The sequence below is a fragment of the Calliphora vicina genome, chromosome 5 (genome assembly GCF_958450345.1).
Source record: "Calliphora vicina chromosome 5, idCalVici1.1, whole genome shotgun sequence".
NCBI classification, from domain to species: domain Eukaryota; kingdom Metazoa; phylum Arthropoda; class Insecta; order Diptera; family Calliphoridae; genus Calliphora; species Calliphora vicina.
Window position 1 is genome coordinate 30,385,966 of NC_088784.1, and position 17,848 is coordinate 30,403,813.

At 30.2% G+C, this 17,848-nt stretch overlaps 1 protein-coding gene across 1 annotated transcript; it reads left to right on the plus strand.

Moving 5' to 3' along the window:
* Positions 1–12,015: 12,015 nt before the first annotated feature.
* Positions 12,016–12,972, plus strand: LOC135961166 (uncharacterized). Its single transcript, XM_065512661.1, has one exon. It carries the CDS (start codon positions 12,016–12,018, stop codon positions 12,970–12,972), a length of 957 nt encoding a protein of 318 aa, XP_065368733.1.
* Positions 12,973–17,848: the final 4,876 nt, after the last annotated feature.

Sequence of the window (17,848 nt, forward strand, 5' to 3'; positions counted from 1 at the left end):
GTCCTCCTGCGTGGGTATACCTTACTCTCTTGCTACTTTACTGTTCGATGTTCAACTGACCTAAAGCCCAACTCACAAGCCCAACAATACGAAGAGATGGATAGTGAATTATCTGAGAACCCTGAAGTCTTCAGAAGTGTTAAAAACACAGTAGATTTATGCAGGAAGTGCCTTTTGTGATAAACTCCGAGAGGAATTGTTTATTCTTGCAATTTCACTCGGAGCTTATCTGATTTAAATGTCCATATTGTATAATAATCTTTTGTAACTACTATTGTTGTATTTTATTAAAATGTTTGTCAAACGCATCCATATGGGGAATAGAACTAACACAAATGCATATCGAGCCCTTAGCGCCAAATTATCGTAAGCGACATTTTAAAATTTTTGTTTTATTGCAGAAATTTAAATTTTATGGACCGACTGATGTTTTAGCGTTCTCAGAATATGAAAATTTTTAATAACATCAAAAATATAGGGGGTAAGATTTTATCGTAAGTCAATATTTATATTTTACAGTAAACAAATTTTATCGTAAGCGACACACAGTGGTATAGAAAAAAAAGAGGGAAATAAATCTGTAACTTCTAAATGGTTAGATTGGTTTGATTGAAATTTCACATGCGCAAAGAAGAAGTGTCGCCGAGTTTAAGTTTTGAACGTGGACCTCATGGGTCCATCACAGTAGGACACCTCGGGTATGTTACATTTTTAAAACCATATTATTTCTTGGTTTGAGTTCTGATTTCTGAAACATTATACATGTAGAATCTTCTCATCGAGCACTACAAGAAACCTCGTCGTAGCTATCAATTATCTATTATAGCTTAGGAGATATTCGCATTTGAAAATTAAATTTTAAACATTTTTATACACCCTACTCCAGTTTTTTGATAACAGCGTATCCAAATATTTCCCGATTTTCTCCAGTTTTCCTTTATTGGACTAACATATGTATGTGTCAAATGGAAAAAGAACTGTTTAAAAATAATGACTAAGTCCAATGTTATATGCATTTAAATTTAAAAAATTTTTAAAAAAGGGATTTTTGCTATTTTTTTGGGAAAAAAGAACTTTTTTTCTTTTTAAGTTATCGCAAAAAGTTTCTAAGAGGATGTATAAGGAATTTCTACTTTCTGAAAGCTTAGTTTTCATAAAATATTTTAAAGGAAAACCAATTTCAAACTTGTTGTTACCGAGGGACCAGGTCCTTTCAAAAAACACCTATTTTTTATGTAAAATAAAATGTTAGGGCAAAAATTCTCAAATCGCGTATCCAATATCAAAATTTGGTAATAGATTATAGGTGGCTCAATATGTTTCTAATTATTTTGTAAAGGGTCCCGATAACCCCGACCCTTGTATGGATATTATAGCCAAAAAACTAAAAATTACCATTTTTGGAATTTTTCAACACTTGTTTGGGAATTGCGGGATTGCTGATAATAAATTTCAAAATTCGTTTTTATTTTTCCATTTTAAATAGAAAAATCTACATAACTGTGAAATTTCATTAAAAACTATTTATAAATAAAAATTTAATTTCAATTCGAAAAATTTTTATCTAGGCAAAAATTCAATAAAAAACATTTGTTGTCATATTTTTCTATAAAGTATTCCATGCATTTTTAATTGTCAAAAGTTATAAATATTTTTGAAAAATATACAAATAGCTTGAACGAAATTATATATATAACATTTTTAATTCTATGTATAAATTTCAAAATAATCAAAAAAAACCTTCTCCTGTAAAATTTGTGTTTTGTCGCTTACGATAATTTGGCGCTAAGGGCTCGATATATCACGTGGCTAATTGAATAGTGATAGGGACCGGTTCTAGTTCTTACACTTTATATGAAAGGAATTCGAAACTTTAACATGGTGATGTCCTACGAGGGGGTAAATTGACACCTTTTAGGTACTCTGTGGCTCAAAAGCTATTCTGCTTTGGATATTATAATATGGGTCATATAATTTTTATTAAAAATAATTAATTAAATTTTTTATCAGATTTGCCACAATTGGACACATATTAAGGGACTAGTGCGTTTAATACAATTGACAAAGATTGCCAGCATGGATTCTTTTAAAGACATTGTTATAAAATATGAATTTTTAAATAAAGGAATTGCAGCTACATATTTACATATGTATACAATTCTAAAGGAATTCAAGATTTTATTTGTTTGACAGGACTCCCATACAGACGTCTTTTAAAATTTTGCCATAACAACTAAAATTTTCTGTAAAAAAACTATTTTTTTACAATTTTCAATTCGTCTTAATTTTTTTATTCATTTATTTTGTTGTTTCTCTTTTTTTTAAACCACGACAATGATGGATTTTCAATTATCGTCAGCTGTGTACGACAAATGTTTAAACAAAAGTTTTTTTTTGTTGTTGTTCTGCAATTTTATTTTTTACTCGAAATGTTGATTTTGTGTGATGTGCTGGCAACAGAAAACCCACATCATCATCAGCATCCCATCAGCAATAACAAGAAAAAGAATGAATAACACACACAGTTATGCAAGGAGACACAGATCTATAGAAACAAATACATTTACAGTTACTTGTTGTACTTGCACACATCCTTGCTTACATTCATACATACATACATCCATACATATGCCTTTACATGTGTTATTTCAATGAGCAATTGCCACGCAACAATAACAACCAATATAAGCAGACACACATAGATACAAATATACATACATATTTATGTCTTTCTATGTATTCTCAGGTACATGTAGGTATTCAAATCTAACAAAACTTTTTCTAGAAGCAACAAAACTATTAAATACCCTTTAGGAAAATATCGAGGTATTTTATTACAACGATTTTAGAGAATTAAGTTAAGCTTTAAACTGAATGTTATGGAATGTTTTTAGCTGCAAAAAGGACAAATATTTTTCACAGGGTCGCTTGTCTAATTAATCACTCTGTTTTCCTATTCTCATTCTCTGGAAAAAAATATTTGTGAAAACTACAAAAGTTATCAGCAAATTTGTATGTGTTACCAGTTTCCTGCAGTCCAATGCACAGAGAGTAGTACTGATCTCGAAAACATTGATAATATTCTTTACAGCTCGTAACATGCAACTATCACCATAAAGTCTTCGGCAAAACTCCACCTGGACGAAGGAGACAACGATTAAATTTGGCGTCGTAGTCTATGACCTTGACAATCTCTTTTTCTCCTAAACTCATTCATTCTCAATCACAAATTGATCGGTCAGTGATCAATTGCGCTGCTCCACTATGATCACATTCAAAGCTGTCAAAAGTCTGCCTTAAGGACACACATCTACACGAGGAATGGGACACAATGTCATGCTGACGAAACAGTTCCTCCTGGGGTATCATCAGAGGAGTCATCCTATATTCAATATCTTCACCGTTGCATATCTGGAAGGAACTTCGTGTAATATATAGAATATACAGAGGTAAGTGCAGAATTCATTGGATCGTAATTCGTTTACGGCTGCTTTGAACAACATTCATAGAGACAGGTTACCACACCAATGTCATACTTGAATGTACTCCACCCCTACCAGACACCCTACTGGTTCACAAAGACCTTATTATTATAAAATATTCGGACCAAATTTCGTATTTTTGGTTCCATTAGTTTCGGTCATATCATGCTATTAACAGCGGATGTTCGCTGAGGTGGGTCAACGTATTTCCACATATCTTTGTCCATATATGTTTTAACGATTTTTCCAAACATTTTTCAGAAACTAGAAACATTAATAATAAATTTCATACCCTTAGAGGTCCTTTTATTTTGGCTCTATCGTACTTAAAATTCAGTTGATGAAAAAAATTCAAGTATTTGTCTTAAATTGGTGGCCACCACTGTATATGAAGAAACATAAACGATGTTTTTCAGTCAGATATTCTGTCTGTTCTGTTTGTCGATTTGAAATTTTGGTCTTGAAAATCTCCTTACTGAGAACAAAAATAGTTCATCTCAGGTTGTTTCGGCAGCCGTTCGAAGCAAAGATCACAAGCATCAAGTTTCATTATGATATCGTAAGCTAAAGTTCCATGCGCGTAAATTTAGAATTCAACATCCACCATGTATTACCAATCTGTCCATAAGGATATGAATCACTTCAACATCACCAGTAAAAAAAGACGTTTTTCCAGATTACCATAGAGTTTCAATTTCAAGTAGCTAAAATACGACTTTGACAGAGAAGATGTTTAATTGCAAATGTTGCTAATTTCGATGCAAGTATGCGAATATAACCATCAAGTCATTATAAGTTTACCCTTGTGGAGAGATATACCGATATGACAGGTATTTATCATGCAATTTAATGTAGCATATTGAGCCCACCATCTTGCCCCTATGTCTAGGTACTAAAGTCGCAAAAAGGAGGATTATTTTTTTCTTCGATATAACAGCTTCAGCAAAAGTCGTTGCACATTAATATTAAATGTTGAATTGTTCTCTGTGCCTCTGTATATGACCCTATTTCCCTGGTTTGGAAGCAAGTGTACAGATATAACTTCCGAATCATTTGAAATTTACCATCTTGAATAGATATAACGAATTCAATGCAGTTTAAATTACATACGTAATTACAGCCTTCGTGACCCCACCAGCCAGATAATTATCTTCTATGCCTGTTTGTCTAGCTATCCATATAAGATGACCGATGAATGTCTTATTGCCTCCTAATGAGACACATCACAGCATGATATCCCGTATTCCTGTATCCCAAAAAATTTAACATTAGATCATTTGTGTCTCGAGAATTATCAGGGCGAATTAGATTGCCGGAGTAGAAAGTAGCTTATAGACTACTAATTGGAATTTGTCGATACATCTTTAATATTTTGCAAAACTAGAACTGAAAAATGTTAATATATAGATCATATTGTTACGTTTTTACCTTTTAAAAACGGTGGTTTATCCAAATTCCATTAAATAAACCGAATACTTTTAAATGGAAATAATAGCAGTTTAGTAATTTCAAATTTGTAACAACTCTATTCTAATTTATACAACAACAGTTTAAATATCTGTGTCTTATAATTCACAAACTTATACAGCACACTTTAAGGAAGCTAATTTGTCTTTATTTACCGATGCTTCAAATTACTGACTGACTGGTTGCTGTTCTCACGGCCAATTTATATTCGCTGCATTGCCATCTAGATGCTTCTTGAAAATTCTGTATCTATAATGATCTTTCAATGTTAATGTTGCCATACTTACATATAATTCTAATAACTGCATGCTATCAACATTGTTGATAAGTAGAAGCTTGTACTGATGGACATGTTTATAAACATGATGAATGTTGCCAGCAGTCGCTGCAGACCGTTAAATTTAAATAGCTAATGTAAATTCGTAACAATATGGAATGATTACAGGATAGTCAGGCAAATTTGTCTGAAAAGCTGCTTGAACGCTATAAAAGAAAATCATTTTTGCACCGAAATTGACCCAATATGATAACCCGAAATGTAGGAGATCGCATGTAAAGCCCGGTCAATGTCCTTGATTCGTTTTTGGCCTCAAAAGATGAGCAGTTCTTTTGGCTCGGAATCCATATGTTGCCAGAAAGATTGGAAAAGGTTTTTCTTTTACAAATGTTTCAAAATAAAAGCTAAACATTATTAGCTATGTAAAATGTCCCAATTGGTATCTTACAACAAGCATATAGATTTACAGATATTTTCCCTTGTTTAAAACCAAACATATTTACACTCTCATCCTTTGCTCTACTAATGGTAAGAACAAAAACATTTGTTGCTTTCACAAACAATTTATTCACCCACTCGCTCACTTACTTACCCGCTCATACCCCCAGTAATTGTCAAATGAAACAAAAAAGCTAAAACAAAAATATTTTGTAAAACTCACCTGCAAAAGAAGGCATAATATAATAAAGGATCATATTGATCCTTAACTAAGTTCTGCACCACAGTGGCAACAATTTGATAAAAATAAAAAACATTTATCAAATATTAGACGAAAAAAACGTAACAAATATATAAATGTATATGAGATGCAATGATCCCAAGATGATCACTTCCCCTTTGTTATTCCTGGAATATTAATAATCGAAGCTTATATACATTAGAGTGACAATCAGTTGTATGGAAAAAATTTTTTGTTAAAATTTTGAAGAGTGCCGGGTGGAATATTGTGACACTAGGCCTAAATGTTAAGTGCTGAAAATTTGAGCCAAATCGGGCAACGATTTCTGGACGCGCATCGAGGTCAAAGTTCAGATATATGCAAAATTTTACTGTTAATATGGAATAAATAGGTGAAACTCGTTAACTTTCTGCATTGTTTTCTAGAAATATGTAGATTTATTTATATTAATGAATATTACACTAAAAAAAAAAATTGTAAATTAACCCTGTATCTCCTTTGGTTCAAAATGACCCAAAAACTGTATTATCGCCAAAATTCGGGAAAAATGCAAATTTTTCAGTTTTCTTAAAAATTTTGATACTAAAAAAATACTTTTGCAATTGAATGCAAAAGAATCGAAATGTGTACGTAATTATCGTTGTAATGAGATATAAATGACAAAATTTGATTAAAAAATTATTAAAGTTATTACAAATTCGCCAGACCATTAACGTGTTTCAGGCCACTTGAACAAACAATTTAGGAAAAAAATTAAGATATTTCGAGAAAAATTAAAATAAAAGCCCATTTTTACTTAAAATATGTCCATATTTACTTGTATATGAGTTTTGCAGGTATGGCCAAAAAAAATAATTTTTTTTAACGGCTGTTTCAAAACTCCATTTTCAAATTTTTAAAAATTTTGTTAAATAAATTTCAGATTTTTGCGATCATCGCATTGGGGTTTATTGAGATCAAAATAGGGAATAAAAATATGAAAAAATTATGTCAATACCTCTTACAGTTTTTCCGTACCTGCGATTTAAATTTTGCGATTTTCAAGAAAAACTAAATTTTTGTCCATATTTAGGCGAATGAGTCCAATTTCCTTACTGTTATAAATTTTAAGTAAAACCTATTCATAATATTATAGTCCTTGTAATTTTAAATATGTTCTGAAAGTTTTACTAAAATCGGAAAACGATAACCTTTGAATCGTGAAGGTCAAAGGTCAAATTTTTCAATATTTGGAATTTCTAATGAAAAGATAGCGAAATGTTATATATTTTTGTGCCGATTTTCATGAAACTAGAGGAAAATATATATTGGGGTCTAGCATTTACAACAACAGTGAAAAAATGGATTTTAACCTTTAAGAGGACTTGGGGTCAAAATGGTTGTGTTTTTCGTGATTTTAAAAGTTGAGGGTAATTTGGACCCCAAGTGCTGCTAAGGGTTAATTTCCATTTTTGTGCTGTTCTTTTAAATTCTGGACTTTATGTTATATTTTCCTTAAGTTGCATTAAAATCGTCCCAAAAATATGTAACATTTCGCTATCTTTTCATTAGAAATTCAAAATATTGAAAAATTTGACCTTTGACCTTCACGATTTAAAGGATAACGTTTTCCGATTTTAGTAAAACTTTCAGACCATATTTAGAATTGCCAGGATTATAATATTATGAATAAGTTTTACTTAAAATTTATAACAGTAAGGAAATTGGGCTCATTCGCCTAAATATGGACAAAAAATTAGTTTTTCTTGAAAATCGCAAAATTTAAATCGCAGGTACGAAAAAACTGTAAGAGGTATTGACATAATTTTTTCATATTTTTATTCCCTATTTTGATCTCAATAAACCCCAATGTGATGATCGAAAAAATCTGAAATTTGTTTAACAAAATTTTTAAAAATTTGAAAATGGAGTTTTGAAACAGCCGTTAAAAAAAATTATTTTTTTTGGCCATACCTGCGAATAGGTTAACGGTATCCTACGAAGACAAAAACTCATATACAAGTAAATATGGACATATTTTAAGTAAAAATGGGCTTTTATTTTAATTTTTCTCGAAATATCTTAATTTGTTTCCTAAATTTTTTGTTCAAGTGGCCTGAAACACGTTAATGGTCTGGCGAATTTGTAATAACTTTAAAATTTTTTAATCAAATTTTGTCATTTATGTCTCATTCTAACGATAATTACGTACACATTTCGATTTTTTTGCATTCAATTGCAAAAGTATTTATTTAGTAGCAAAATTTTTTCAAAAACTGAAAATATTGCATTTTTCTCTAATTTTGGCGATAATACAGTTTTTGGGTCATTTTGAACCAAAGGAGATACAGGGTTAATTTCCAAAATTTTTTTTTAATGTAATATTCATTAATATAAATAAATCTACATATTTCTAGAAAACAATGCAGAAAGTTAACGAGTTTCACCTATTTATTCCATATTAACAGTAAAATTTTGCATATATCTGAACTTTGACCTCGATGCGCGTCCAGAAATCGTTGCCCGATTTGGCTCAAATTTTCAGCACTTAACATTTAGGCCTAGTGTCACAATATTCCACCCGGCACTCTTTGAAATCTAAAAAAAAAAATCGGCTGTCACTCTAATATACATATATGGATTATCATTTATTTTGATTGCGGAATCACTGTGGTTAAATTCATACTATATTGTGTTTTATTTGGAAATTATGGCCGTGTAAGTATAAATTCAAAGTAAGAGAAGGAATATATTGCTCCTGCTGCTGTTGATGATGATGACGAAAATATGTATAATGTTTGTGTTGCCATCTACCTGCCTTTTGGCCAGCAGGTTTTGTTATACAAAATGCATGGATGAATGATGTAGGATGACGACTACGTTTTTTTATCCCCTCGCCTTTTATCAAAGTGAAACTTACATACATGTGTTTTTTCAAGTTTGTGTGAGAATATTTTAATTTATTTACGTGTATAAGTATGTATTGAGGTGCTCCCAAGGTCTAAAATTATTCTTCGTCCAGGTGTAGAAAATTTGATACAGATCGGATAACACTCCTAGTTTTAGGCCAAGTATTAATACTTGTATTTCAAAATAAACTGACTTATAGCCACGTTTAAGTTTCAGTTAAAATCAGAGACCGAAAATAACAGGTTTACATTCATTTCAATGGTAAATTCTCATTCGCAGCCATTTAAAAATAATTTTTTGTGATATATCACTGAGAGAGTGATTTTAGGTTTGGGGTTGAGAGAAACAGAAAAGAAACAGACACAAATAATCTGGATGAGTTATTTATAATTTATTTTTTTTCGTAAAGTTCAGCTTGTGACTTTTATTTGCGAACATGAAAAATAAATCGCAAAAATGCATTTGATGCAAATCAACGCATAAATATATAAAATTTATCAAAAGATTTATAACAATTAAAAAAAATCCCATTTCTGTTACTCAGACTTCATTACTTCATACTTATCATATTATTTCCATAATTTGTTAAAAATTACTAATAATATGTTATTGTATGTAAATAAAAGAGAAAGTAACAGTTATTAAGAACAAGAACAAATATCTCTCACCAAACGATTAAAAAACAACAAAAACTAATAAAGGTCATACCAAACCATTTAAATAAAAATCATTTTATAACTGTTATTTTCAGTGATTTATTTTTATCACAAAAATATAAATCACAATTTGGATTTTTTGGTATATGGATGAGTTATTTTCGATTTCTGGTTAAAATATAAGTGATGATAGACTATCGTCCTTTTTTTTATTTGGACCACTAATTACCAACTTATATCAACCTTTATGTCTCAGTCAATTATCATAAAAAAGGTGATCTCAGATTATCGTCCTTTTTCCATTTAGACCACTATTTACCGACATATAAACACGTATGTACATATATGTTTCAATTAATTTTCATAAAAAATCAATTTCGACCACTATTTATTGAGTTATAACCACGTTTATGTTTCAGTTAAAATATAAGTGATCACAAATGATTGTCCTTTCTCCATTTGGACCACTATTTACTTAGTTATAGCCACGTTTTCATATGAAAAGTAGATTTTACATAGATTTGATGCATCATGGTTACCTAAGTACAAAAATGGTAAAAAATTTTAATTCTATTAATACACAGAGAAAACAGATTCGTGATAGCAACCGAATTTGTTGCCAATCGAATGATTCTACCTTAGTGATCGATTTTTACTGTTGTGGCTACAGAATTTTGGAAAGTGTAACAAAAGTTTGGTTGCTTCAACCGAAATTCTTCGTTATCAACTGACTTTCTGTTGATAGAACTGAAAAATTCGATGTATGCAACCGAATCATTCGATTGGCAACAAATTCGGTTGCTATCACGAATCTGTTTTCTCGTGTAGATTTTTTTTTAATTTTTTTTTTTTTTTTGTTCTAAAATTGAGAATTTTTTTAGATGTTTCTTCACATAATTTATGATAACTCAAAAAGGCTTAGTCCGATATTATTGAAGTAAACTCAAAAAAAATCCAATTTACATAGCCTTCAATCTGTTTATATATTGCGTTTTAATCGGTTAAATAGTTTCGGAGTTATAATAACAAATTGAAGCATAAAATATATTTTTTACGTGACAATAGCAAATTTTTGTGTTTTAAAAAACTCATGAAAAATCGAAAACGGCAGAACTTGAGTGTACATTTTACATGGGTTTTATTTTTGTTAAAATTTTTGTTACAATAACAAAACACATGTAAAATTTACACTCAAAGTACAAGCGAATTCACTTAATTGTTTCACGTAAAAAATATATTTTTTGCTTTAATCTGTTATTATAAATCCGAAACTACTGAGCCGATTAAAACGTAATATATAAACAGATTAAAGGTTATGTAAATCTGAACTTTTATAAGTTTATATCAATAATAACGGCATAATCCTTTTTGAGTTATAATAAATTATGTGGAGAAACATCTAAAAAAATTCACAATTTTAGAAAAAAAAAAAAACATTTAAAAACAAACTTCTGCATAGAATTTAAAATTTGTACCATATTTGTACTACTGGAACTACAATACATCAAAATTGTGTATTGGTTTAAAAAGCCTCCAAAATTTGTTCGATTTTGTTGCCCGAATTTTAGTTAAGTTTATGTTTCAGTTTATTTTCATAAAAATTACTACATAAGGATCACCCTAGTGTGTGTGTAGTAAAGTTGCCAATTATTCGAGATTAATTTTGATCGAATAAAAGTAAACCATTTTATTTATTAATTTAAAATTTATTTAAAACCAGAAAATTTTTAATAATTACACTGTCCAACAAATTGAGACATTATGATTGAAACAGATCGACCGTATAATTCTGAAAGGGCATGTTGAGTAGATAATTTTTGCAGAATAAACTTGTAGTTCAGCTGGTCTGAATTTTTTTTACAGTGGATCAAAGTTTTAGTTTTTTGATCGAAGGGAGCATTATACTAACTGAAAAAAAATGTTGTAAGTTAATGCCTACGAGAATTCTTATTTTCAGAGTTATATTTTGGAATATTATGGGGATCATTTTTGTGGAAAATCTTAACCCTCTAGCTCCTCTCTTTAAGGGTCAATTTGACCATTTTTTTCGAGAAAATCAAAAAAATATTCTACGAAAATTGCTGCCGGAAAATTTCAGTGGGTGTCACCAATGATACCAAAGTTCTAAATAAATCATTCAGAGTCTGGTCACCTCATCGTGTTTTGACGTATTTTCGTGTGTCTCGCATTATTCTACAAAAAAATATTAAAATTTTACTGTTTAATTTCGTGTACTATATGAATACGTGTTTCCTTTGACATATTTATTCATTTGTCTCTTATGAAAAGACTGAGTTTTTCCGAGTCAGCGTTCATTTGTGTATTTTCAACTAAAGTGATATTTGCATAAAAGTTGTTTACATTATATACATACATACGTGCTCTATTTATTTTAATCATATGTTTTTGTATTGATCATATGTTTTAATTTATTGTCTATCCTGGCAATTCTGGAACTGTATTACCTACTCTAACAATATTGTGGTTTGTGAATTTGATAAGCTGTAATAGAGAATTACCATTTTCATCTATAAATTCCCTGTGCTGTCCAACCTTTAAGTAATTATGGAATGTTCAAACGTAAACTGTCAAATTACTGGCAATGATCGTATGGTATCCTGCTGGCTATGCGTTGGGTGCTATCACTTGAAGTGCAGTGGCCTAAAAGCACGTGATGCTGATTCTCTAGCTGACACTCAAAAATCCCTGCACTGGACTTGTCCAAATTGCAAAAATATTAGTGTTGAATTTTATAATCTTTTTAAAAGTTCTAAAGATGAATTTGACAAGATCAATAAGGAATTTCTGTTGCTGCAAACTAAACTCATTAAATATGGCGAATTATTTACCAAATACTCAAATCTGGAAAAATTTACATCTTCAGCTAATATTTTATCTCCTAAACGCAAGAAGACGAACTCTGGATCTGTACCACCGTATATCACCTGCTCAAAAGCTGCCGGTTCTACATCCTCGTCTGATGTTGATACAAATTTTCCTCCAGGAAATACAAACCTGAACATTAATCCCAGTTTCCCCGTTGAAGAAAATGTCATTACATCAGAAATTTACCCCCGTTCTCCTTTGGAATCTACAACTATGAATATGATGGATATTAATACAGGAACAACGTTTATCCCTGTTACTTCTGCAATTCAGCCAGTTGTTATTCACCCTGCTCAGAACTCTACTAACATCCATCCTCTTAGAGTTATACCACCTAAAAAAACTATTTTTATCTCCCGTTTTGCTTTTGATACTTCAATTGACGATATTGAATATTATATCAAAACCAAATTGAATCTTGATGTTGAAATGGTGATCTATAAGTTTAAATATTCTCAGCCGAGAACTATTGCATCATTTAAAATTATGGTACCTCCCGAAATCTTTGACCATTTAATAGATCCTAGATTTTGGCCTGATAATGCATTGATTCGTGAATATGTTTACAGAGACAACCAAAGATCAGCTAATACTGTTCATTTGCCCTCCCGCTCAACTAATTTTTCAAAAAACTGATCAACAACTATGATACTCAATTAAATATTATATATCACTTTATGCTTAATAAGCAAAATTACAAGCCACCTCGGGTCTCACATTTTTTAAAAAAATCTCCAAAAATCAAAGTATAGTCCGACTAAGCTGAAATCTACATTACAAACATTAAGATATGTATCGAAAAAAGGGTCAAATTTACCCCTAAAGAAAAGAGCTAGAGGGTTAAGATCTTCCACAAAAATTTTCACCATGAATATAACTTCAACAATATAACTCTGACAATAAGAATTCTCTCCGACATTAACTTACAACATTTTTTTCAGTTAGCACAATGCTCCCATCGATCAAAAAATTAAAACTTTGACCCACTCTAGAAAAAAATTCAGACCAGCTGATCTACATGTTTATTCTGAAAAAAATTATCTACTCAACATGCCCTTTCAGAATTATAGGGTCGTTATTCTGTTCCAAAAATGCTGTTGGACAGTGTTATTATAAGACAATTATAAATGTTTATGTCATTTTCTGAGGGGACCTGTTACAAATGTTGACCGATTTTCCCATAATTTACAATATAATTTCAGAGTATGTACATAGAAAAATGTGAGAAATTTTATCAGGATTTTAACATACGGCTCAAAAGTGAATAACCCGTGAATTTTTGATTTTTTTTAAGATCATGATTGAATTTTTTATTGCAAATTAATATATAGTCAATTAAGATCTAATTTAAGTAATTAATTCGAAGCTATGGTATTTAATAGTCTCAAGTTTTTCATATTTTAGTAAAGTTTGGTAAATTTCTGATCTTAGGGTTTAATCTAAAATCTATTGAAAAATAAATGTAGAAAATCCTTTATAATAAATAAAATTTTAAATCTGTGATTAACATTACGAATTTGTTTTGTTATTTAAGAATTATTTTCTTCAATATTTTAGTTAATATAAACAATTTTTTTCTAATTACACCCTTCGCTATGAGTGACAAGGGTATATATTAGTTTGTTATTCCGTTCGTAATTTCTACATTTTTCATTTGCGACCCCACAAAGTATATATATTCTGGATCGTTATAGATAGCGAAGTCGATATAGCCATGTCCGTCTGTATGTTGAAATCAACTTTCCGTAGCCCCTAAATAACTTACATACATGATTCATACATCAATATGTCGAAAATTCTTCCGGCTCGGTTGCAATTTAAAATCGACAAAATCGGCCCACAAATGGCTGAGATAAAACCGGGAAAACCTTGATTTTTGGCCTATTTTTGATCTACATATATCTGGATTACTAAGTCATTAATATAGACAATATGGATATCTAATGATAGATATTTTAAAGTCCATTGCAACATTATAAAGCTATAGTAAGTTGGACCTACAATGGGTCAAAATCGGAAAAAATATTTTTTAACCCGATTTTTTTTTTCATCAAAAATTTTTTTGTCATAAATTATTTTTTGAAAAAATTTTTTTTTAAATTTAACTCTTTGACGACGAATGAGACACATATGTCCCATTTGCTTTTTTCGTCTTTACAGCCACAATTTTCATTGGATTTTGATCTAAGCGGTGTTGTTCGATGAATAACAAATGTGTTCTTTGGTGTTAATGTTAATACTAAGGTTATGTTGTTTAAGTTTGGCTTAAGGGATTCTCAAAGTCAGAAATTCGTATATTTCATTGACAATTTTAGTTTTCTTATATCTCGAGTTCTAATTGATACTGTTGGATAAACTTTTATGTATGTATCTTATGTACCAATGCCTTACGTAAATTTATTGACCAACACATTTTGAATCGGTTCTATACTTTTCCCGGGGTGACTGAAAATATGATGGGACATATGTGTCCCATTCGTCGTCAAAGGTAAAAATAAAGGAGCTTTTTTCTTTAAAATTTTTTTATTTTATTTAATATTTTATAATTGATAAACAATGAAATAACAAACAATTCAGTAAAAAACATTAAAAAAACACAAAATATTAATTTAAAATTATGAGATCCTGTATATGGTTCATAAAATCTAAATCAAAATCGAGTTTATTTGTGATAAAATGTAAAACAATTTCTGTTCCAGTAAAGCACTTTTGTTTTTTACATGCGAAACAAATTGTGTTTGTTCGACTATCAATTCAGTTTTTTGTCCTGACTCCTCCATTCTATCTTGTTTGATAATGTCCAGCTACAGCCATCAAAAAACAGACGATCATAAAATCTGATCTTCGATGGATCATAAGTTTATATAATAATATTGGATTATTGGAAATGTTATCGAAATATGCTGAGTTGAAATGATTTATTACTGGTCGTATTTTTAAGACTCAATGGTATAATTGGTCGACGGCTTACCTGTTCAGCATTGATAGCAAAATGTAAGCTTGAAAGAATACTTTCAAAACTACCTCGAATCATAATCTTGGACATAAACGGTACTGAATATATTCCATCGTAGACGAGTACAATCTTATTTCTGCCAATTTATGCTTTCAATCTGCTTCACTTATGGAAATTATTATACCTTTCTGCTCACAAAACGTTTCATTTGGGAAATTATGTACTGTAGTAGTGTGTCGAACTCTCAAACTGTATTATTAAACACTTCTAAAATATCTTTGGGTATAAAACCTGCCCGTATATGCAACCAAGGTTGGTATAAGCTTTCGAAACGTAATTTTGATTGTCTTTTTTCCTGTGGAGTTTAATTAAAAATTCTTTGGCCGTTTTAGGTTTGGGAACAACTTATGCCATTGTTCAATTTTATTGGTTTTGCAATGTAAATAAAGCAATACTCTACTTTTTGAAACGAAAAAAGGCTTTTAATTGTTCAATGCATTTGTTTCCAAATTTTTACATTTGACGACGAATGGGACACATATGTCCCATGATTTTTCTCGTAGAAAGAGTAATAATTTTTAAATTTTGACAACAATTTGGTCTTGTAATGTCGCCTTTCCGAGTAAGAATCCGGAAAAAAAATTAAAAATTTCCAGCCGAAAATTCTTCGTCGTCAAAGGGTTAAAAAAAAATTTGGAAAAAAGTTTTTTAAAAAAAAATTTAAAAAAAATAAAATTTTGTTTACCTAAAAATATTTTAAAAAAATTTGAATCGTGTGTGTAAGATATTTGGGGGCTTCGGAAAGTTGATTTCAACAGAGAGAAGGCTATATATTTTTTTTCAGATTTTGACCCATTGTAGGTCCAACTTATTATATCTTATATATGTACGTCGTTGCAAAGGTGTTTGAAATTTCTATCAGTAGATATCCATATTGTCTATATTAATGACTTATTAAACCAGATATAGGTCAAAAATCAAGGTTGTCCTTATATCTCACCTGTGGACCGATTTTCTCGATTTTAAATAGCAACCGAGCCGGAAGAATTCCGGAAATATTGATGTATGAATCGTGTATGTAAATTATTTGGGGGCTTCGGAAAGTTGATTTCAACAGACAGACGGACAGACATGGCTTAATCGACTCCGCTATCTATAAGGATATTGAATATATATACTTTATAGGGTCGGAAAATTATATTGTGGAAATTATAAACGGAATGACAAACTTATATATACCTTTCTCACGAAGGTGAGGGGTATAATAAATTTTCGAGTATTCGATTATTCGAAAATTAGTGATCGAATGAATATTTTTTTAATTTAAAACATTTTATTCATTAGAATAATATTTTTTTCCTAGATTATTCGAATAATGTGTATTCGAATGACAACCCTAGTATGTATGTATGAGTGAATGGCAACTGCGTTAGTTTATATCTTTTGTGGTATTTTGTTGCCAGCAGCTGTGTCTCTTTAACAATTTTTTGTGTAAGTTTCCTTTTTGTAAAATTTACTACATATGTTGTTGTTGTTGCTACTGCTGATGTTGCTGCTGCTGTATCATCATCATTCATACATGTCGTTGACAAATACTATGTTTTGTTACTTGCTTGCTATTGTTAGTGTAGTAGTGGTTGGTTAGTTGGTTGATGTTGTTGTTGTTGTTATTATTATTACCTGAGTAATTGTGTGCATGTTTGTTTATGTTTTTAACTCTTGAATGAATATTCAAAAGTTTCATCACATCATCTCTGCATTGCCATCAGTTTCATAATTGTTTTTGTTAAATGTTCCCATCTCTACCTGGGTATATGCGTCAGTTTATACTTGTGCCCACACATGAATGTTAACAATTTACATGCATTTATCGTATGTTATCGCCTTAAGGACATACATACCTACATACTTACACACATATTGTACATATTCATGTTTACAAAAACAACACAATACACTAACAAAAGGTAAACTTATCAAACTTTGTTTTCTATACATACAATAATAAAGACAACCACAACAACAACATTAAAAGTATCATCAACAGCAGCAGCAACAACAACAACTAACATAATCAAAGACAAGATGTTGCTGATGTCCTTTGTTGTTTAAATGTAGTTGTTGCCTCTCCGTTTACATTTTCATTTTATTTTCCATTTTTATTTACATTTGTGTGTGTATCTTTACGTATGTTTGTGTATGAATTTTGAATATAATTTCAAATGTTGTGTTTTAATTCCTGAATATTTGTATTATTCCATTTGCAAACGTTTTAAAATGTTGTCGGCTAAATTTCTGCTGATGAAAGCAAATTGATTTGGTTTCTTTTTGAAATGTTAAGAAAAAGTTTTTGTAAAAGTTTCAGTTCAACTTTGAAACCTTATGCTAAGTACCTGTATCATTTAAAGAGCGGGGCAATAACAATAAAACAAATATTTGGGGTTTTCACAATTTTATTCTTAATCTCGGGGATAAACATATCATTAAATTCATTGCTTCTAAAATGTCTACTTAGTAAAGAAAACTAAACAAATTTTATAAATTTTCTTAATTTTT

Bases quoted from the DNA above. Each gene is read 5' to 3' on its own strand.
- LOC135961166 (XM_065512661.1), top strand. From the start codon at position 12,016: ATGGAATGTTCAAACGTAAACTGTCAAATTACTGGCAATGATCGTATG.